This window comes from Ambystoma mexicanum, chromosome 8 (genome assembly GCF_040938575.1).
Source record: "Ambystoma mexicanum isolate Mex_15411 chromosome 8, UKY_AmexF1_1, whole genome shotgun sequence".
Lineage (NCBI taxonomy): Eukaryota > Metazoa > Chordata > Amphibia > Caudata > Ambystomatidae > Ambystoma > Ambystoma mexicanum.
The window spans coordinates 1623927612-1623951285 of NC_090929.1; the positions used below are offsets into that span (position 1 = coordinate 1623927612).

At 45.6% G+C, this 23674-nt stretch overlaps 1 protein-coding gene across 1 annotated transcript in view; it reads left to right on the top strand.

Moving 5' to 3' along the window:
* Positions 1-23674, top strand: part of ATRNL1 (attractin like 1) — a 2575823-nt gene that overhangs the window by 1470830 nt on the left and 1081319 nt on the right. The window contains exon 21 of the mRNA XM_069611898.1: positions 14395-14447. Coding sequence (XP_069467999.1) covers positions 14395-14447 — 53 coding nt within the window. The remainder of the gene's footprint in view (positions 1-14394; positions 14448-23674) is intronic.

The window sequence follows — 23674 nt, forward strand, 5'->3', positions numbered from 1 at the left end:
CCTGGCTGACCTTCGTTGGAATGAACTTGCTTAACGTTCTGGGTATTTTTTTATTTATTTACTGTTATAGAGTTATACAAATAACTTTTTAACATATTCAACTATGACCAGAAGAAATAAAAAAAATACAACTACACTTAAAACTCAATCCATTAAGACGTATAAAATATCTTCTTAATAGTTATACTTCTTTGATAATACTTTTAAAAATACGTGCACATTAAATAGTCTTACAGTTTATTGTAAAAATAAGATGACATTTCATCAAGTTTTAAAACCCCTCAAAAAGGAGTATCAATTAATTCGTTCTCATTCTTAAAATCCTAAAATACAACATGGTGAATAAGGGAAAGTGCAAAGTTTCTGTACATAAACTGTGCAAAGTTTCATCTAAGTTACAGTTTCACTCACAGTCCATTGATAATACTTGCTAAGACTCATATATTAAGACACAGGAAAATACACAAGTCTCGCACCTTAGTATAACTAAGGGGTTATAGTCATGCTGGCTGCCTCCAGCTTTAATGAACTAAGGAAGCCTGTTACCGCTAACACTGTTGAGGTTCTCCTCCCTGCTAAGCAGTGTGTCATGAGAGGACAAAGGCAGTGAATATGGCAAGGGAAATGTGCACAAGATCACACAGTGAATGGCTTTGAGTCAATCAACATGCATTCAGGAACCAAGACACATGTAGGCTAAAACCCAGGATGTGCACGTAGAGCGTGATATGAATATAAATGTACGAAAAGGGGTGTGGGGTAAGCGCTACTTAGCTCTTTATGATTACAAAGAAAGTCGGCAAACTCCTTACCCACAATTGCTGTTACAGGTACTGTCACCGCTAGGCCCACATACAGGGCAAGCAACAATAGGAACTCTGAGCTAGCACCCTTGATGGTATTGTATAAGCTAACTTAAAGACAATACTCCAGATGATGAGAACTACCACCTGAAATGTCAACGAAGCCCACAAACCCTGTTGATCAAAAAGGGACCGAGAAAGGCTATAGCAGCAAATGGAGGATAACTAAATACATCGGGCTCCTGACGAGTAGGAACAGTGATTACAGAATAGTGAGGAAAACCTAGGCGTTCACACGGGAGCTGGCTACAACAGCAGACCACACCGAACAATCAATATGGAACAAAGGGAGAAGTGCAGGGGAAAACCTGGAATAGACTACAAGAGGAACAGGAGCAGGGAAAATGAAATTACACGGGCAAACCCTCCCCCCCAACCCACTCAGGGAAGGAAAGACAAACTGTGATAAAATACTAAATCTATAAATGAAGAGTGACTAAAGGATGAAGATTTTGCTGCTGAATAGGACAAAGTCAAAGGAATAAAGAACAGAGACAAACTGGGCTGCACAGAAAAAGGAAAGCACTGGGAAGTGCTGACTGCAAACAGAGGAACCTAAAAACGGTGGGGCCTGGACTTGTGTCTCCCTCTATCGAGAAGGAAACCTAGAAAAAAGAACACCTGTGGGAGACACTTGTGTTTCTCGTAACTCTGACCAAACATCTATCGTCATCGTTCCACTCAGTCGCACGCCATTCACATCGTACAAAAATCCATGTTTTTATTGTATAAAAATGAAAAAAACATCTCAATAGCACCAAATATCAGTCTCAAATCCACTAGCTGGATTATTTTTCACAAAAACAGGTGATGGGATTAGTAAAAGTGACAGTGAAAAACTCAAAGCAGCAGTATTACATTTAACAACCAGTTCACTTCTCTTAATCCACAGACATCAGCTTGGACTTGTTGCTTCAATGCCTTTCCTCTGGCCATTTACAGTGTTCGCACCCTATTTCAGTACTTTCTTATGGCCAAATGACAGTGGCAAAACCATGACAATCTAAACTGAAAAGTCATGTGTTCCGTCTCAGACGTGGATATATTTTCTTTGATGCACTGTGTAATATACAAACAAAACAGTGTCGACAAACGTGTGTTTCGGTCTCTTAGGGTGGAGGTTCTATCTTCTCAGCCCCTCAGGAAGAGGTAATGGAAGGTACAGGGAGGTGCAATGGGGCCCATAATCCACTTGCACATTGTACTTGGATGAACTGGCAAGTGAATGATCTATGTTTGGCAGGGATGGCAAGTAGGCTGGGAATGGGCTATGAGCACGACTGTCTTATAGCCCAAAAGGGAGAACTTTGGCTGAAACACAAATTCTTGTTCTCCAAAACAAACTCCCATGCCAAAGAAATGGTTATCCAGGCAGACGATACACTTATAAACCCTTTAAAAAACAGACAAGATTGCATTACAACCTGCCAACACACTAATCAATTTTCTCCGGACTGTCTCCCAGATGAGGACATTTTACAGAAGCAGGAGATATGGGGTTGGGGCAGTAGGAAACCCAACTACTTGGAAAAGTCATGAAAGCACAAGAGCATACTGTCTCAAGACTGAGTTCTGAGTGAGACACCGTCCACAGCGTAGGGAGAGATGTGCTGTGACGTAGTCCTTTCTTCAGTGCAAGGGATGGTGAGCTCAGCTATGCGGAAACCACACTCCAACTTTAGTCGTGCCAGCTTTTCATCTGATCAAACCCTCAGTGAGAAGCTACCGCAGGGTTGCAGCATTGTTCTGTAACAGAGGTTGTGAAGCAGCTGAGCAGAGGAGAGGGGTGCGCTGTGCAACAAGGGCTGATGCACAGCGATAGATTTCCAGAAGAAACAACCAGAAATTCTGACCCCTGCCCTGATCGAATAATTAACTAACTAACTAAAGAGATTCTTATATAGCGCACAGACACCCAAAGGTCTCAGGGCTCAGGGCGCTGGGGAAGGCAGCTCATTGCAGATGAGATTTGCCCTACTGAGCCAAAGTGCCAGCACTCGAGCAAGTTAGTGAGGTTTGGGACAGCATCAGACTTCCACCCAACAGACTCAGGAAGGGTATGCAAGCACCTGGGCTGTTCCTATCTCTTGCAGCCCGGTCTCACCATTCATCCCATCTCCGAATTCTACTTTCTACCTTTCACAATACTGCCCCTCAAGGGGGCTTCAGGATAGCGCTTCATATCTAACCTACCCTATGCACTACCAAGACTTCACCCAAGGGGCACCCCTACCGAGACATTGCCATATCTACAGTCCAGTAACCTCAGTCTGAATATTCTCCTCCTCAATGAAATGCAAACCAACTAAGCCACTCGCACACAGAAATTGAACCACCCACACATCCCCTACAACAGAAAGCGACATCCCCACAATCAACTTACTCCCGGTCTATGCATCCTAGCACCACACACACACACGCAAGACTCTCCTCTTGGGGCAAATGCCTCTATACTCTCGACACAGGACACCTAGAAACAGACCAGCATGCCACTCTCCAGAGTACTTCCAGTCTGCATGCATCAACACAACAGGAAAGCCCTCTCCTTACTAACCAACCCACCCCTCTCTTTCGGATCGGCCAGAGTGCCTGGAGACCACGGGAATGGCAGTGGTGCACAGTCTAAATCCCAGTAACATGCAACATGTGTGCAGCGCTTCACTGCCACTGCTATGGTTTATTACACAGTCAGGCAGTGCATTGCATAATATAGATGACCATAATATGATCAACATGGCATCCAGATTGTCTCCAGCACACACTCTGTTCCTCTGCCAATCCAATGCTTTCACCTACAGTTTGAGTAAGTGCTCTCGTTATCAAGCTGTCATGACGAGCTGTGCTGTACGCATGTTTGCATTTTCTCAGAACAGTAGCGGCAGATATTTTAAATTCTGCCAAGAAATAAATTTTGTGCAATTGTTCCAAAATGAATGTGGTTTTGTATTGTATTTTACTTGTCATGCATATAGTGCCTTTTACCATTATTATAGTGTCTAAGTGCTGGTAGTGGGAACGCCCTCGGTGGACCGAAGTCTAGAGTGTTGGAGGTCATGGAGTAAGATTAGAATCTGTGTAAGCATTGCAGGTTTTTGTATGAAGCACAGTACACGTAGGTGCACATTTGACTCACCAGGACACCGTCAAATTAGCCTGTGTTGCATCTGGCGTTCCACTAAATCTGGAAAACTGTTATCTCCCGTTGATGTGTATGTTTCGATTTGTTTTGTTTAAATGTATTCAGTTTTAGAGAAAACCCCATAAATCAGGCATACACACTTCCTGGCTCTTAAGTCTTCCGTACAGAGGACGAGATATACTACACATGGGATTTAAACATAAGCACACAGGGAAAGGCATCAAAGTTCAGCAGTGTGATAGCAAATATTCTCAGTCTACGCCCCAAGACTCTGGAACCTCATTCCCATTGACAGCTGATGCTGCCCTTGCCCCATGCAATTTGGAAAAGAAATTGCATGGGGCAGCCCAACCTGCTGACAACCACCCTTTCAAGTCCACTCTACATTTCTTCCCCCACCTCTCGTTCGGCCTTGCTACATGTTTCCTTACTGACTGTAAATGGTTGCTCTTCTCTGACAGCCTAGATGAAGGGCTTCTGTGTGAAAAGACCTTCTTTTAAAGGTCTCCAGAGAAAAAGACCGAGTTACAATGCCCGATTTTCTTTTGATCGTAAGAACGGCATTGTTAAGGCATTTTTATCTTAAAATGTGTTACAAAATATATATATATATATATATATATATATATATATATATATATATATATATATATATATATATATATATATATTTGGGGGGTTTCACCCCCCCCCCAATCCCCGAACACCCCATTGTCCCTCCCACCCCCACCCTCTCCCACCATGGGATTTCGAGCACAGAGTAGTCTTTCTAAACCAGTCTTTTAGTGAAAAGTTCTTTATAAAAGGTCCTTTTCACTTAGGACCGATGAAGGGCCAGTACTAGTTATGTTGTAAGGACTACGCCCCCATAGCCATCTAATGCATGCCTCTAAGCACTAATTATGTTTAGCACTCCTTTTTCTCCTAAAGCTAGGTTTGTGCTCAATAATACTAAAATGAATAAAGGAAATGTACTAACACCGGCTTTCCAGATGGATCTTTCTCCTGGAGTTTAATGATCATGGTCGACCTGTAGACTTTGCACTGGAGGCAGTCGAAAAGAGCGGGGCTCCAAATGAAGAGACCGTGTCACAGGTTGGAGATGCGTGTGAAAGCAAGGGAACACCTCACAATCTTCCTGGGAGACAGACTTTGGTGTTGACCTTAGTGGGAACAGAGTTTGACGGGAAAGTACTGCAGTAGTGTACTTGCCTACTTGGGCATCATAACCCCACTATCATTATCTTGTTTGCCATTCAGACGGGACGCGCACGGAGTAGGACTATTGGATTCTCAGTTGGGCTGGACAGGTTTAGTGATTGTGTTTCAATAAATATATCTTATGAACAGACGCGCAAGCTATTTTTAGGATTAGACGGATAGGATTGGATGAAGGACAAATACGGAAAGTTGGGGGTCAAAGATTCTGCGAGGACTAACAATCTGATCAATGTGTTAATTGATTAGGAGATATTCATAAACTACCCACATTTCAATGATGAGGCCATCAAGAAACTGGTGAAGACCATTTCAGGGGAATAATATTTAACGGTTTCCAAACTATATATGGTTGTCCGTGAGACAGGGTGGTAAGTAGTGTGGCAGTGCCTGCGTTCAGGCCCTGTCTGGGGATCGGGGGGGGAGATCGAGGGGGAGCACTACCGCTTACCACAATAAGGTGCCTGAGTGCCGGACATACTAAAGATGTTGTGGCACGGCCGTAAAAGAGGTCCGCTACAGTAGCTAACCAGCAGACGCCGAAGAGACAGCAGAACGATGGATCCGTTGGCACGGTCCCAGTGCCATAGTGAGAGGGTGGTGCAGGGGTGGGGTCTGGGCCGTGATGGAGCATAGGGGCCTCAGCCACACTGGGGGGTGGGCCTATAGCCTTTTGGCCTACTAGATGGAGGAGGCGGGACCAGTGCTTTGTAGACCGACATCAGGCATCGAGCCTACATCGCAAGATGCTGCGACCAACATAATGGGTGCTGCAACAGAAGAGGATGCCGTGGAGGCTCCTGGAGCCAGCACAGTGTCCGGGAACAAAGCACGCGCGCCAGACTGCTGGAGCCGGAGCAGAGGGAATAACTACTAAAACACCATGGACATTTAAATTAATAAACAAAAGCCTCAAAAAAAGCCTTAACCCACTAAACCACCGGGGCACTTTAATAGTAAAGTCCACCAAGATGTCCTAGGAACAAAGGGGAAGCAATTCCCCATACACTGGTGGGCCTTCCATGCCCATACTTCAGTAAGGCTGCATGGAGAAGGGGGCAGGGCTTACAGGCCCTCTAGAAGCCTCTGCAGGCCCTCCTTGCCACACCCCTGGAAGCAAGGTATGTCATTGGCTAGGGTAAGTCGCCAATCGGGGGAAAATAGCCGGGCTAATTAAAGTTAAGCCTGGGAGTTATTCAGTGTGCGTTAGGTGGGTGAGGCCAAGAGGTGGAGGAGGATGTCTCAGAGACCAGAGGAGGCAAGAGCGAAAGGATGGCGGAGGCTATTGGAAAGAGGGGCCTGTGGAGTGTTTGCACGTGATAGTAAGGAGTGAGTACAGTAGGAGTAGAGAGAAAGTATTAGTAGTTGGGAGTAGTGGTAGTGAGAGTAGTAGAGTAGGAGATGGACAGAGATGTAGTCCATAGTATTAGTGGCAGTAGCGGCCGTGCAGAGTAAGACCAGAGTGAGATGAGGTATTAGAGTAGTATTCATGCTAACGAGTAATGAGGGGGAGTAGTAGTGAGATGGAGTATGAGAATAGGAGTAGTGGTAAGGGCAGGGAGGTGGAATTAGTAAGGGCAAAGTGGTAGCTTAGGAGGGAGACGGAGCAGAAGGCACCATTGGATATAGTAGGCGGTAGTGGCAGTAGGAAGTGTAGGAACTGAGAAGGATAAGTATGATCAAAGGGTGGAGGTTGAAAGGCAGCGAGAAAGATAAAAGGGACAGAGATGTGGTGGGAGAAGAACATCTGGAGACCCCAGTGTAGGAGAGGGTCCTGTTGGAACGTGTGGGCCTGCAGTGAGAGTGACAGTGGGCCTCATCACGAGTTGGGCGGAGCAGTAAAATGCGGCGGTAACACTATCACCACCGCATTTCCCGCTCTGCCCAATCTCAGGTTGGGTGGAAAGTCCCAATAATCTCTTCTGGGTTTAAGTCAAACGTGGATTGGAGTTTTGCTGAAAGCTAGGTTACCGGTATTTGTATTTGTATATTTCATGTTAAAATGTTTACTTTTATTATTTTGAGAATGTATACTTTTTAATACCCACCAAGGTGTTACTGTGCACGCGAGTTTGAGGTTTGAGCCTCATAGGCTGGATTGCATCAAACTCGAGTAGTTTCCTGAAGTCCCTGTGAGGGGGGAAGGTGCACCCACCTCCCACATACAGGATGCAAACCCTAAGGAGAAACAGCAGGATGGGCTTCTGGGGAAATGACACGACACACCACATACTAAACCGAGCCGCCATGTTCAGGTCAGTTTCTGTTAAATAGTGTTTATCCCCAGTAAATGCGTTCACAGCAAACACGCAGCCCACACACATGTGGACATGCCTTTCATCGGTGCCGGCCTGGCTCAATCGTCAATTTCAGAAATCGAAGCCTTGTGTGTCATTAACGCGGGAAACGAGCAGGCAGGACTTCAAATCCAGGCACATCTGGTGTGCACGTGTGAAGTTTGCCTTTGCTGCCCTGTAGATTAGGCCATGATGTGGGAAGCCTATTTGTATTGTGAGGCCTGTCCTTTCATGTATGTAGGTGCATCCGTGCGCCTGGAGCCTATCACTCTGAGAGAGAGCTTTAATTTACTGTCAGATGGCATCTCTTGCAACCGCATGCCTAGTGTTTTCAACACTGCATGCATTGCTTTCCCTCCAGTAGTACCACCGCTTTCACTTGGAAGCGGCATTCCAGGGAATGCTTGATGCCCCCACCAGAGCAGCATTTGGGAGAGGTGTCTGGCCCGGGGTAAGCCGGCAACAATGTCCAACACCATGCCAAGTGGTGCCTGTCGAGTGTTGTGTACTAAGCGTGATGGCCTTAGACCTTAAAGTGACAACCCCTTCAGATCACAATGGACACAGTGGATTAGAACCTTTCATGGTATGATATGAAAAGGCATTAATAAAGCGCCAATATAGAGGTGTTTCTAGGCGCAAGAAGACAAGGGAGTGAATATATATATAAATAATATATGTAATTGGTTATTTATAACATGCTTAATACCCAGAGGTTTCCAAGCGTGGTCCCAGGAATCGAACCTGTGTTGCTCCGCGTCACCTTGCTTGCAAGACGAGCACGTTGCCCCTGAGCTATCCTCTCGAGACAAAGGGAGGACAAGACAAACGTTCCTACCAGGCCTTCTGTCATTCGGATTGTGCAAGTGCGGGGGGGTGGGGAGTGCAGGGCAGAGAGTAAGGAAGTGCAATCAGGGCAGCACGGCTCTGGGTAAGTGCAAGGAGGCAGGGGGGCTGTAGAGGTTACAGTTACGGACCCTAAGTGTGCAGTAGGCCAGGAAACAGTGCAGGGGAGACTGGTTGTAGAGGGGCCTGGTACCCATTGACACTCTGAGGGAACCAAGCAACCAGTCGGTGCCGCAGACAGGTAAGTTAGCAAGGGAGCGAGAGAGAAGGCAGAGGAGAAAAGAAGGGTCTTGAGCTGCTTGCGGAACTTCAGGTTTGTCCGGCTTAAGTCTGAGAGGGACAGGGAGGCTGTTCCAGAGGAAGGCACCTTCAGAGGAGAGAGATCTACCCTGCACTCTCTGCCTGGAGAAGCATCTGACCCTCAGAGTTATAGGTAGATGAGTGAAGGGCTCTAGAAGGAAGGTATTTCGGAAGAGAGAGTTGGATGTAGTGTGGGCCCTGGCCCCAGAAAGCCTTGTCGGTGATGCAGCGGGTCTTTAACTTGATCCTTGCATCCAATGAAGAGATTTCAGGGCTGGAGAGATCCGGTTCCTGGGCTTGAGGCCAAGGATACATCTTGCTGTCCTGTTATGGATTAGTTGCATGGGGCGAAGAGTAGATTTAGGCAGATTGAGAAAGAGGCTGTTGCAGTAATCCAGCCTGGAGAGAACCACAGCTCTAGAGACATTGAACGTCTGGGGGAAAGTGAGAAAAGGTAGAATACCTCTAATGAAGTGCAGCTGAAGTAGGCCTTTTTGGCAAGGTCTGTGATGTGAGGAGAGAAGGAGAGAGTGGAGTCAAAGATGACGCCAATGTTTTTTGCCTCATAGGACGGTGAGGGTATAGGGCCCAGGAGGCAGCCAGAGTGAGAGAGGGAAAGTGGGAGCAGGGTGTCAGGCTCACTCCTGGATTCTGTCAATTTCACCCCTCTTCTCGGAGTGCCCCTTACACCCTCCTGCTCACCTGTAGTCTCCTCGTCCGAAGCGAGTCCGAATCTCTTCTTTCTCAATGCCTCCTCCCTGGAGTGTGGATGAGGTCTGCCTCGAGAGGAAGCCACCCTGCCCCTCTGACACGGGGCCAAGGGGGCTCCCGTTCCGGGGCAGACCGATTAAGGGGAAAAAGCCTTGAGGCACAAAAAACCCCTTTCTTGATGAAGATGGCAGCAGGATACCAGGAGAGAACTGAGTAGCTTCAACCGATTAGCAAAACCACAGTAAGTAGATTAAGGTGACTGATTCAGGGGGGAAACAATATTACAAAGCTGGGAGGCCAATGAAATGGGCTGAGGGGGGAGGACCCAGGAGAACAAGGGAGAGAGAGATCAAGAGAGCCAAAGTAGAGCAGAGGGGAGCTGAGAGCAATATGAAAGTCGGCAGGCAAACAGGAGAGAGAGAGCGGCAGATGCCGCGAAGGAAAGGACTGGAGCGTACCAACCCGGAAGCCTAACGTGAAAAGGTTGCAACGCGCTTGCTTCCGGGTTGGCGCTCGTTAAATGTACGTCGTCGGTCGGATGGCTGGAAGACTAGACCGCTGCCGAGGAAAGCGCGGGCGGCGTGACGGCTAGGTCAATAGCCGCTCCACCGCCAGCGCTTCCACAGCTGCCAGCGACCGCCGTGCGTGACACAGGGATCCCAATGAGAAGGATCTCTGTTTTACTGGCCTTAAGGCAAGGATCGCTGGTGGAGCACCAATCCTAAATTGCTGATAGACAGTCAGGAATGAGCAAGGGAGTAGAGGAGCTGAGGGAAGCCTGAAAGAGAGCTGAGAGTCATCTGCACAAAACTGAAAGTTAGAAGAGAAGGAGGAGATCAGGTGGGCCAAAGGGGACAGGTAGACAATGAAGAGCCAGGGTGAGAGGATACAGCCCTGGGGGACACCACATGTGAAGAGAGAGGTGGAGGAGCGAAGGGACCCAAGTTGGATCTGGGAGGGACGGTCCAGGAGGAAGGAGGTCAGCCATGCCAGGGCCTGACCCGTGATGCCCAGGTTCATGCCCAGGTTTATCCGGAGTCAGTTGATCAGGGTGGCGTGATTAACCATGTTGTCGAAAGCAGAGGAAAGGTCAAGGAGGATGAGGACAGAGGGTGAGCTGGAGTCGAGGTTACAGAGCAGATCTTCATGGGTTTTCAGGAGAGCAGTTTCCGTGCCTCTGGCTGCTCTGAAGCCAGACTGGTGGTCATGGAGGCAGCCAACAGATTCAGTGTGGAGGGTAAACTGGGAGATGGCCAGCTTTTCCAGGAGTTTGCCCAGGAAGGGAGTGATAAAAATTGGACAATAGTTTGCCGGAAACTAAGGATCAGTAGAGATTTTTTTTTTTAGGAGGGGTACACAAGGGAGTGCTTGAGGAGAGATGGGAAAGATCAGTGGCGAAAGAATGATTGCAGAAATTGGCCAAGGCTGGAGGAGCGAGGGTGGTAATATGGTCCTTGATGGTTCTGGAGGAGCAGTGGAGTACCTGTTTTGATGACACTTTCATAGATTGGACTTGTCTAGAGACATCGTCAGGTGTAGTCAGAGTGAAGGAGGAATAAGGAAGAGGAGAGGGAGGGAGGGGCCAAAGGGGGCCTGAGAGAGGAAGAGGAAAGCGAGGACCAGATGTCCTGAGTTTTAGTGGTAAAATGAGAGGCCAGAGCCGTACAGAGGGCCTGGGAGGGAGATGGAGAGGTGGATACTGCAATAGGATTGGCCAGATCCTTGCAGAGTTTAAAGAGTTTGGCTGTGTTAGAGCCTCCAGAGACGAGGGTTTGGATATCGACCCTCCTCTTCTTGTCTGTATTGCCTTTCAGGCAGGCAGTGGCAGGCCAGTTTGTCAGAGGATGCGCCCGCAGCCCTCCACTTCTTCTCAGCCAGCCTGCATTTGCATTTCAGAGTGGCGAGGTCGGAGTCATACCAAGAGTTGCACTTGGAGGTAGGCTTCAGATGGATTCTCATGACTGGGGCAAGAATATCCACAGTGGTAACCTATTTGTCTCACCCCACTGTCCCTGCACGTTCATATCCACTTGCCTACACCATACTATACAACCATCATCAGATCAGCCTACGGACACTCCCTCCAAACAAACCCAGCAACCTTTCAAATGCCACACACTCCAGGCACTGCACATACGAGACAGATACTCCTAGAGTAACCCAACAACTTACATCACTAACATTCCTGTCAAGATTCCTTTGGTCTTCGACATGAAGGATCTCACTCTGGGAAGTTGCTGGTCCTTCCTAGGATCAAGCTCTATGTGGATCTCTACATGGGAGTGACCTCCACTTGAACCAGAAAGGATAATTAATGGGTGGTGTTTGATCTTTTTTTGACCTTTTTCTTTCACAGGTCATAAATGAATATTATTCTACTATCCCTCACACAAGTCACCTTTCCAGGTGCACTTAAAATAAGACAGACCCTCCTGCTGATGATATTCATACTCAACCAGGGTGATGTTATCAGCTGTTGGCCCATCCAGCATCTACCCTTCCTCGGAAAAGTGATTGAAAAGCTGACACAAGCGAGTTGCATGAAATGCTTACTCAGCACAATCTTCTAAAGGTCTACAATCCTGTATATTTTTTTTCCGGCGCCCGGGAATGGGCAATTACCGGGGCATTACAGCCCCGGTGGACCCGGTAATCGTCCATTCCCGGGCTCCAGAAAATATTACTCCCCATTCCCATTTGTGTCCCATTGGACTCCATGGGAATGGGGAGGCCAGATACACCAGCACCATTCGCGAATGGTGCCGGTGCATCCGACATGGTCTGTACACGGGTGCAGGTCCGCCTGGCGAAAAGGCACCAGCTCGCAGACCTCGTAATTTGCCGGTCCGATAACAATGGTACTGGCAAACTTACCGGTAGCATTGTTACTGGACTGGCAAACCTATAATGAGGCCCATTGCTCGTCTGCTTTGCGAGGTATAGAGTGAATTTGGGTTGAAGAACTGGTATCACCCGGGTGCTGTTTCATTGAAGTAATGACTCTTTGTATGATTGTATACAGATTTTGCAAAGAATTGGAGCAGTCTTATCACTTTATATTTGTTGGTGATGGTTTACTACACTCAGCTGACACGTGTTTCAACCCAACATGGGTCTTTTTCAAGGCGTGTGTGGTGATCACAAAGCATATATTATGTTTGATGAGCTTGGTCAAAAGGCTCTTGTTGTATACACCTGTGGGCCAGTGGGCCGCTGAATCAAGATGTGCGGTCACTGCAATCTTTCAATGATTTCAGCTAGGTTTGGGCTATATTAATTCCATACATCTCGGGAGGATAGCTCTGGGGCAAAGTGCTCGCCTTGGAAGCAAGACGACACAGAGCATCACAGGTTCCATCCCTAGGTCGCGCTTAGAAACCTCTGGGTATTAAGCGCGCTATAAATAACCTATCATATCATATCATATCATACTTGCATAATTTATTTATTTAATTTGTACATTTGCCACATCTATCATAGGGATTACTTCTCTGATAAATATATGCCTCCTTCCCTTTGTCACAAGTAAACAACAGCAATTAATTCTATCGATTATAGCGTGGACCTAGCTCAAGAGCAGCAGAGTGCTTTACAACAGAAGGGTGCCAGAATTGGGATTGGCATTTTATACAGTAGCAGAGTACTGTTGATGGAGGGAGAGAGGGATATTATATCCTCTGGCAGGTATTGTTGCAAGTGCCACGTTTTTAGTGTTTTGCGGAACTGGAGGATGGTGGGGGCATTTCGGACCTCTACCAGTATTTTGTAGCCATGCTGACCCTCTCTTGGGGATGGGATGTGACCGCTCAGCGCTTTGCCGCATTAGCCACATGTTCTACAGAATGTCCAGGATCTAGAAGGGTTCCTTTCGCTGCACATTTCAAAGCATACATCCTTAGCTACCAGAGGTCCTGCTCGTCAGATTCCTAGGTCAAGGACCATGTAAAGACATTGGTGGAGGGTCCCACCTTCTGTACTGAGCTTTGAAGGACCTAAAACTAGCTCCTGCCACCAGTCCTGGACATGCCCACCTCACATTCAGTGCTTTCACTGGTTTTCCAGAGCTATGTTCTCCATCAATTCTTTTTTCTTGTTGCTCTATTATTTAACCTCCTTATAAGATGTAATTGAGCTAAATGAGATGGGGGTGGGGGAATTGCGGATGGCCACATGTGTCTTTCCGTGCTACTGGTTTGGGGCAAAGACCAGAAAGGTGAATTGAGTATTAGAATCCTTCTCTCTATTCTCAAATTCCATCACGAAGAAGCCAAGATGAACCCAGAAGATCTAGGGCATGGTGGTTCTCAGCAATCTTTGCCCTTGGAAACATTCTTTGATACAAAGAGCCTGTGCCAAAATAATCGGTATCCCAGGGTAAAAAGGCATTTTGAGTACAAATATGGGAATATTGGCAACTCTGACAGATTTGAGGTGCCCAGTAGCCGACGCGTTATGTACCCAACGGTAAATCAACATGCACGGCTGTCATTTAAAGATCCTCTTTGAACCTCCATTGAGAACAATCGTAGTCAGTCGGTCTTCAAGAACCTTAGAAGGCTTTCCATATTTAATTAATCAGTCCAGGTATATCCCCACCACCAACTGGCTCACGGCGCTGTCCACCTAAATAGATATTTCAGAATCATCGTTCAGTCTTTACTCTCACTGGGAATCAAGACCCATCACAGAGTTGCCTGTGTGTCTAGTTTCCGACTACGGATCAGTTCTGACTTTACTACTTTTATAGGTAGACCGAACCTGACCGGGCGGTGCTTTAGAGTAAATCGCAAGAAATGAATTGATGGGCTGCAATACTCCTTGGCCAATTGCAAAGGGAAGGCATGAACATGAGCAAAAGAACCTTGTGTGGTACATTGGTGTTAAGAACACAAAGGGAATAAAGCTTGAGAAACCTCATCAAAAATGTTTACCTTTGTAAAACCTAAACCAATTTCTCTGTGCAGGTGTGACTTCAGCCATCTTTTTAAAACCAACTAATTTGTTTTTCATGATCTTGCAGGTGTGACTCCGAGAACCGGTACTTGGGTAATCCACTGCGGGGAACGTGCTACTGTGAGTAATGATTTTTTGTTTTAATTACTGCATTTTTTGTCTACTACAGTTGTGTCACTGCAAGCAACAAAGTGCCAGGTGTTGAAGCATCCTCGAATTGAAAAAATGTAACGATTTGTTAAGCTGCATGGTATTTCCGGAAACTGATATCCAGGCTGTCCCGTGAATGACTCCCCGGTACAGAGCTCCTTAAATCACGCTTTTTCTCCAAGTTACTGCTATCGGTTGAACTGAGTGTGAGGATTAAGACAGCCAGCAGGTAGATCCCCTACCTTTGGTGGATGATCAGATGTATGGCAATTCTCTTAGTGATCCTAGGTGCAGGGTATCTCCTTAACCCTCCTCCATCAACTACTTGGGTCTCTCCCCACGAGACTCCAGTCTTGCTTGATTTTGGTTTCCCGTGGGATGATTCCTTACTTGCTTCATAGGGCCCTCCTCGCTAGATCAATTACCACCTGGGCTCCCCCCACTCATGCTATGTATCATTGGGGCTCGAGCATTTATCTTCCTTCATAGTTTGTTGGTATTTAGCAGATTGTGATGTTTTTATTGGTACTATGAGGCCAGGAGGATAGCTCAGGGGCAACACGTTTGTCTTGGAAGCAAGACAACGCATAGCAACACAGGTTCGAATCCTGGGCTTGCGCTTAGGAACTGATCTCCAGGTATTAAGCGCGTTATAAAAGAACAATTGTAACTAAGCGCATGATGATGTTAGCTGGGCCAATGGGAACTTTATTTCTACCCACAGAACTCATGTGGGAACTTATTTCAGAATGAGCCTTTGCCTTGATTGCCAAATGTAAAAGTACTTTAAGGGGTACATCCGGAGTCGGTGGTATTCTGCATCAGATTTCCCTAAATATTAATTAATGACATGTACAGTATGCAGCATTCTGATGGTTTCCATGGCATTATGAGTGTTCCACTGCTACCGCGGTTAACTCTTAGTATTATTAAATACTGCATGGAGTTCAACAAAATGTTGAATGTTATGGTTTTAAAATATTTCACAGGTTTTCCTGCGGGCCTTTGATTTGTAAGCAATACATCATCCCAGCACACAACCCTGAATTAAAGTACTTGTCTCATTTTTTTCCTTTTGCAAAGAAAATGTGAAGTTTAACAATAATGATTAAATATAATGTGGTTATTTGTAAAGTGCTTCTTGTGAATACACTGCTAAGTTTTGTAATTGGTTATTTATAATGCGCTTGAGACCCAGAGTTTTCTAAGCGTGGACCCGGGGATCGAACTTGTGCTGCTCCGTGTCGTTTTGCTTCCAAGGTGAGCACGTTGCCCCTGAGCTATCCTCCTCATTGTACTCTGGCCTTCCTGCTCCTGAGATTGATAAACTAAGTCAGCCTGACCCGGGTTTGACCCCATGCCACGTGACATGATCTCATTCCCAAAGTGAGCATGTTGTGCTTGAACTATCACGGTTGTTTTTTTTATTTTTTGGAGTGATGGGGAAAAATGTTATTTTAACAAAATCAAATGTATTGGGATTTTTTCTATAAATGTACAGTATAGAGGATGGACATCTGAAACTTAAAGTCCCTAAATCGCGCTTCTCTGTGAAATCAAGTGATTGATTCAATTTGAATTGTTAGAATAAATCAAATTTATTAATGTATATCAAAGAAAAAAGAAGGAAACAACTTTACCATTGAAGAAAATGATGGAGAACTGAGAACGGAATAGTTAGATTCCCTATTACAGTAAAGAATCATGATGATGCTTTCATGATCATGTCAAATTGACACTCAATGTTCAATTGGTTCATGCCTTTAATGTTGCCCTGGGTTGTATGGTCTGAGACCCATAGAGGAAGGTATATATTTAAATGCTCCTAATGTCTCTGTGGTCCTCAGTTCAGTTGGTTGATTTCCTTAGTTAGTTGAGGCTAATGCTCCTGATTGTTGAAAATGTCCTTAACGGTCCCCCGACATGTCTGCCATTGAGAAGTCAAATGACTTGGCTTTCCCTGTACTTGTTAATAGTTATTGAAGGAAATGCGCTAGAATTCTATGTCATTTCCATAGCAGCTGTATAGCCTTGGTCGCAGTATTGGGTGCTTTGGGTGAATGATGGAGTGATATATGTGCAGTAAACTCTATTCCATCCCAAAACTATTGTACCAGTGTATCACCCATCACACCTTTCACTAAAATGCATGTATTATGCCCTTGTTAGCACTCCACCATTCACCAAAAGTTAAAAAGGTGAACACAATACATTTTTATCAAATATCTATCCATATGACAAAACATTTCTGAAGTATATAATAATAATAATAATTTGTTTATATAGCGCTTTTATCCAAAGCGCTTTACAAAGCAAATATTTACATACATTACTATTACCCAATCAAAATTGGTACTTGCTTCTTTGATCCCTGAAGGATGAAAGGCTGAGTCGACCTTTGCCAGGATTTGAACCTGCGACCTGCAGATCAAACACAGATTACAGCAACGAGCGCTTAAACCGCTGATCCACCTAACCAGCTTGAAGTCCTAGTGAATGAACACTCGTCCATGATTTCAGATAACATGCCACAGTGCCACTCCATACCCATCCTCGGAGGGTCTCCTCCAGTTCAGCACTTCTGAGCAGTGCGTTGTGGGTATGCAAATTAATTTCAAAGCGTGAATTACTTCATAAAATTGTCTTTATCTTGTAGGGTGGTGCTATTTCATAAGTAGTACCCCTCTAGGGTCAATGAGCTTGTAACAAGCAAGCTCATTGGCTCTCGCCAGGTCGTTACCAGCCCGACAAAGCCTTTGTCGGGCTGGTTGCATCCGCATCCAGACTGCCATGGAAAGGGAAAAGGGACTATGTGTAGCCCTTCTTCCCCTTCCATGAGGGCCATCTTTTTTGTTTACTTTTTTTCAATGACTGCCATGGAAACGGAGAAGGGACTACATGTAGTCCCCTCTCCCCCTTGCATGGCGGCCATCTTTTTTGTTTACTTTCTAATTCTTTTCTCAGTGCTGCCATGGAAAGGGAGGAGGGACTACACGTTCTCCCTTTCCATGACGGCCACTGAGAAAAGATTTAGAAGGTAAACAAAAAAGATGTCCGCCATGGAAGGGGTAGAAGGGACTACATGGTTTTCTTTTTTTTTTCTCAAGTTGAGAAACGGTTTCAATGCTGTTTCTCAACTTGAGAAAAAATGCTATTAGAAACCTCGGTTCGATGTGCCATGTTACTAATAGCGATCGAATCCTCAGAGGGGGGCATTACTGGTTCGGTAATGCCCCCCAGGGCTACATTAAAGCCCTTGCTTCTCTCGGTTTCTATCATCCTGGGGGCATTACCCTACCAGTAATGCCTCACCTTCTCGGATTCTATTGCTTAAATGGCTTTATCAACCTAAGTTAGTTTGAAAGGATGCAGATATTTACATATGGGTTCAACCCTGATTAGGGATCATCTGTGTGGTATGTCTGGCATGCTTCTTCTTCTTCCCGCTCCCCTTCTCCTCCTCCCCCCTCTACTTCTGATTTCATTGCAGTGACTTCTGTCCAAAAAAAGGGTTGACTTGTCAATGTTTGTACTCTCTGTTGCTACTTTTGTCCACTGTTGCAACTTCCTTCACTTTTTCATGTATCAAAAGTATTTTGAAGTAATCTGATTTTTCCTATGTTGCTGCTCCCTTCTCCCCTCTTTTAAGATCTCCTCTATTGTTGCAGAACAATCTCATTTCTTTAATTTCTCCCCTCAGTGGCATTCTTTGAATGTCTTACTCTGCATGACCCAATAAATAGTGCTGTAGTTTCTTCTTCACTTCAGTGCCCACATTCTCCAGTTTTGTGTGGGCCAATGTTATTTGTGTTGATTCAGACTCCTATTGTGGCCTATTCTGTCTGAGTCTACTCCGCATCGTAGATAGTACTTCTGATTGGAGGGGTATGTTTAGCGAAAGAAACACCAATGTTAGTGTAGATTTGGAAAAAGAACATTAAACGAGCACGTAGATTCTGCCCTTTCTGCTCGCAAGCCACACCCGTGAGCCACCCGGTACTCTTCCTTGGAAGTTCACCTCTAGTGCTGAGACACTGAACAATGCATTGTGGGTATGCTAATTAGCTTAAAATCATGGTTCACCATAAGACAGGCAATTCTCAAGGGGTCAATCACCCAAATATGCGTTGCACCCTCATTAGGGATCAACTGTGTTGTACATGCTGACATCATTGTGAGTGGGAAATTGCAGTATGTTTAGCAAACCCCATCAATGTTATGGTGGGTTTAAAGAATGAAAAAAAGAAAACCTTTGATCTGAAATGTGGGTGTAGAATAGGCCATTTCTACTAACCAGCTGCTCATGGCACAGCACCATGCAGTATCCTCCAGTCCAGTGCCACTGAGCAGTGCATTGTGGGTATGCAAATTGGCTTGCAAGCTTTTCTTTCCTCTGTATGTGGGTGTTTAGTTTGTCATAATAATGACTAAACTTTGGGGGTTTGGGGTCTTTCAGTCTGCTTTTGGTCTTCTCTCATCTGCAGTGTTATATTGTGCGTTGACTACACTATGCAGTTTCAGCAGCATATGCCCAGATAAGTGGGTACCTTTAGTAACGGCAGGGGCCATTTTTAAATGTGGTCAAGCCGTCCTATTTTCTTAACACACTCTGGGGGGCGGCCATCAGTTTACTGGCCACACACTGCATTCCACCCAGACATCGCCTCCTGGAGAGCCGCGTTTCCTCGCTGTCCAAGAGCTGTGATCCCCCATAAATCTTCCCCGTCAGAGATAAATTGGTCTTTAGGTAAGATGGCCTCTCGCCTCTGGGCCCTGAGATATCTGCCGTCGGGGCTGGCGTTATTTTAAAGATCCAGCGGTCCTGCTTGGTTCATTACGCTGCGATACGATAATGCACCCGTGTACACAAGATGTCTTGGGACTCCGCCGTGACAGCTATTAGGCAGAGCAGTTTGGGCGCCTGCAGCAATTAAGATGTGAACAGCCAACCGCTTTAAGATTCCTGCCAAACGTAAAGATCTCTTTCATGCACTCAGGGACATAACCAAGGCGTCATGTCACGCAATCAGAAGGCATCATGTCACACAATGAGGGACATAACCAAGGCATCATGTCACGCTATCAAAAGGCGTCATGTCACACAATGAGGGACATAACCAAGGCGTCATGTCACGCTATCAAAAGGCGTCATGTCACACAATGAGGGACATAACCAAGGCACTATGTCACGCAATCAGGAGGCGTCATGTCACACAATGAGGGACATAACCAAGGCGTCATGTCACGCAATCAGAAGGCGTCATGTCACACAATGAGGGACATAACCAAGGCATCATGTCACGCAATCAGAAGGCGTCATGTCACACAATGAGGGACATAACCAAGGCATCATGTCACGCAATCAGAAGGCGTCATGTCACACAATGAGGGACATAACCAAGGCGTCATGTCACGCAATCAGGGACATAACCAAGAACGCAATGAGGGACACAACTAAGGCATCATGTCACGCAATCAGTGACATAACTAAGGCGTCACGTCACACAATGAGGGTAATCTCCTTTTGGAACGGTTATACAAACACCCTGTCTTTGGGAATGTTGGAAGGGGGCAGGGTCATAAAATTGTCTCAGGCACCAATGAAAAGCGGTCCGCCGTTGCAAAAGTCAATTCAATCTATTTTGTGACAGACTCTTTGATAGTACCCAAGGGGGGAGCGTTTTGATAAAATGTAGTTCAAATTGTGAAATTTAAAGAATATTTACTCAGCAACACTGGTCAAAACTACAAGCCGCAAAGTGAAGTAAATCATCAAACTGGCCCACATTGGCCAATAAATAGTGGGCCACTTTAACCAGAATAACTGTCCGGCACCAGCATTTTGCGTTGTTGGTTCGAGTACTGGCCTATGGCACTGTAGGCCAGTCCGAGTCTGAAAGGGGGGGCACGAGCGGGATAGCTCAGTAATAAGATAATGATGACATCGCTTCTGCTCTGTAATCGGGGTATTATGCTTCAGTTGTGAAGTGAGCAGGCACTGAAGCACTTCATTAAAGCCGTGACAAGCTTTCCAAATTCCTTTCTTGTAAAATCTCTTTCTGTGACACTTCAGTCATTCACTGATTAAGAACTGTTTATGCTACTTGTGTTGCATTAAAGGAGTTTAAGAAACGAGAGCAAGAGTCTGCATGCTATTACTTACTTTAAAGCACAAAACCAAAACGTTTTAATATGCATTTGTATTCCACTGCTTCATTTGTTTTCTGCAGCCCATTTGAAGCTGCATGTTATTTGTTGGTGGTTGTTGATCCATACAGATTCTGAATTGATTCTCTGTATCAGCGACCTGAAGGTCGTAGGAGACCTGGTATCAAAGGGTCTGACCGTGTATGGCCATGTATTATAAGGAATAACATACAGGGGCGTAATTTCACCAACATGCCAGGGGTAGCGGAAGTGACATCACATGACCCGTGGCCTCTGATGACATCACAGGAAGTGATGTCATTTGACCCCATCCCAAAGTGACATCACAGGAAGCGATGGAACATGACCTTTCACCCCTTAACAAAACTGGAAGCGGCATCACATAGCAGTGTTCCTAATCACACCATGAAAAATATGGTTACAACCAGTGGCGTCGCTAGGGGGCAGCCTGGGGGATCCAGGCCCACCCCTGTGAAACCCTGTGCCCCCCCTTGTACCCTCCTAACTAAGACGAGCAGTGACCATGTTCTCCCCCTACTTTTGTCTTGGGCCCCCTCTGTGCCCCTCCTAAATTTGATTCCTGGCGACGCCACTGGTTACAACATCACTATAATGTGATATACATTTCATACAAGAATGGATCGCCGTATGTATGGTTAATATCAGTGTTTATAGGTCTGTATTACCAAATTACTGTGAATGCAAGCAGACGTCCATGACCAAATGATAATGATGTGTTATTATCTGGCACTTACGCTTAAGTGCTTTATACAGAATAAATATACATACAATATCACCCAACCTGAGTTGGTACTCATTTATCGACCTCAGAAGAATGAAAGGCTGAGTTGAGGTGTTTAAGAACAGACAAAATCCGTGACTCACCTCCTGAAGTGTGCCTGAAATAAACCTTTAATGAGTCTAGCAATTATTGTATAGAATTCCCAGAAAGAGAAATTATTAGAGTGTTAGACTCGTGAAACCGCCTGTTTTTTAAGATGCCTGAACAGGAAAGCCAGCTGCTCCAGAAAAGAAAGTGCCACATGGGACTAGCCACAGCCATTTTTGTAGGGGTAGGATGGGAGACCACAGGGATAGCAAGGGAGACCTGAGGGGTCGCAACTGCGATCCCTGCCGCCCCCTAATGACGTCCCTGATAAAATACCCCCACCCTATGAAAAAAGGATTTTGGAATTCACCTCTAGAGTTCCGTGAACTTATAAAGAAACTCAGCCTTGTTACTTTATTTGGTCACAGAACTCCTCGGAGACTTGCAAAACTATATCGTACAGTAAGAGCTACTTTAATCCTACATATCATTACATGGGGTAATTATAACATCTGATATGACAGTGTGAAGCAGGGTCAATGCAGCATTGACCACTATACACACAAATTTGATATTATCATGATATGCCAATAGGCGATTGTTTCGAAATGGCTGAGTGAGATGGTCAGAGGTGCCTACCAATACCACCCTTGGAAATCCGAGCCGGGTCATGGTTATACCCAAAAGTGCTTTGACAAATGTTAATTGGCGTTTTAAGATTGGTAGGGGACTAGAATCCGAGTGCTCTTGTTAATAATATAAGATGGAGGCAGCTTTTCGGGTGGGCAACTGATATGCAAATGACCGAGGCTCCAGCCTTGAAGAAGGTGGCATGACCCCCTGTGATGAAGGAACGCGTCGTTTTGATCACTGTGTGAGTCTTCACATAGCAGGGCTCCATGTGACCGACCCGTGGACTTTCCCTTCTGCCCACTGTGCCCCGTTCGTATGTAAACGCCGACACAGAGGCTCCTACAAAATGAATCTTCCAGTTTAGCCCATATTCCATCTAGATGAAATCTCGGCAGCTTGTTTTCTTCTCTGAAGGAACTACCTCGTTTTGAAAGGTATGATAGGATAGGTTATTTATGATGCGCTTAATACCCAGAGGTTGCTAAGCGTGGACCCGGGGATCGAACCTGTGTTGCTCTGTGTCTATCTTCCCGAATTTTAGCGATTGGATGACTCCATCGTGTCACGAATAAGCCAAAACTATTGTTATCTGGTTAGAAATAGGAGGGTGATGGGACCGGGAAGAAGGAGCCACATCTTCTGGGCGGTGTTTGTCTTTTTATCCACCATTGACTGCCAATGGCCATTTCCACCTTCTACCTGCCCGCACGAAACAGGTCCTCCTGGGATCTCCTTGAGCTAGCGCTATCATACAGTGACATCAAATTCTGCGATTTAATGGGCCAGTCATGTTCATTTGCAAGCAGTCCTCTGAGAGATAATGGCTTAATGGTATCTTCTTAACCAAGTACTTGACTTATAAGCAATGTCTCTTTCTTCGCATCTGTTCCTTGCAATGAAGCACTGTCAGAATTACTGAGCAGGTACCACTGTCCAGTCTTTCACGGGGGGGGGGGGCCAAATATTTTTGGAATTCTGTTCTTCTTCAAGGAGCAAGTGGAAAGACCAACTTTTTGTTTTGTTGTCCAATCACTTTGAACACTAAGCTACATATTTTGTTAATTGCTTGGTTTTATTGTATAATTGAATGGTTTGCTTTATATGTTCATCTATCCAGTGCTCACACACCTCCTTCCTGATGTACAATAAACATTGTTTCAGTAAAATAGTATTGACATGTATATGCTTGGACATAAGACACAGCGTAATGTTTAATTTTTGCAGTTCTAAGCGCACGTGCAGCTCGGGGGCATCGAGGCGCTGTTACATAGATAGTGACTTAGTTACAGGGATGTTCTGCTTCTCAGGCACCCTCTGTAGCGCTACGATTGTCGTTCTTCTCAATCTTGATGGGGGTGATCCAAGTTTGCATCAACTATTCCGGGCACATGGCTATGAAGTCTGATAACAGCCCAATGCTTGCACCGGTAAACTTGAGAAAAAACCTAAAACCTGGACCTAAGAGGCACAATGGTGGATTGGTCAAGTGTGGCCCATTAACAACACTGACCAGTGGAGAGATGAAAATAGCCCCCTTTAACAACCCAATGGCACAGTTACCATTTCA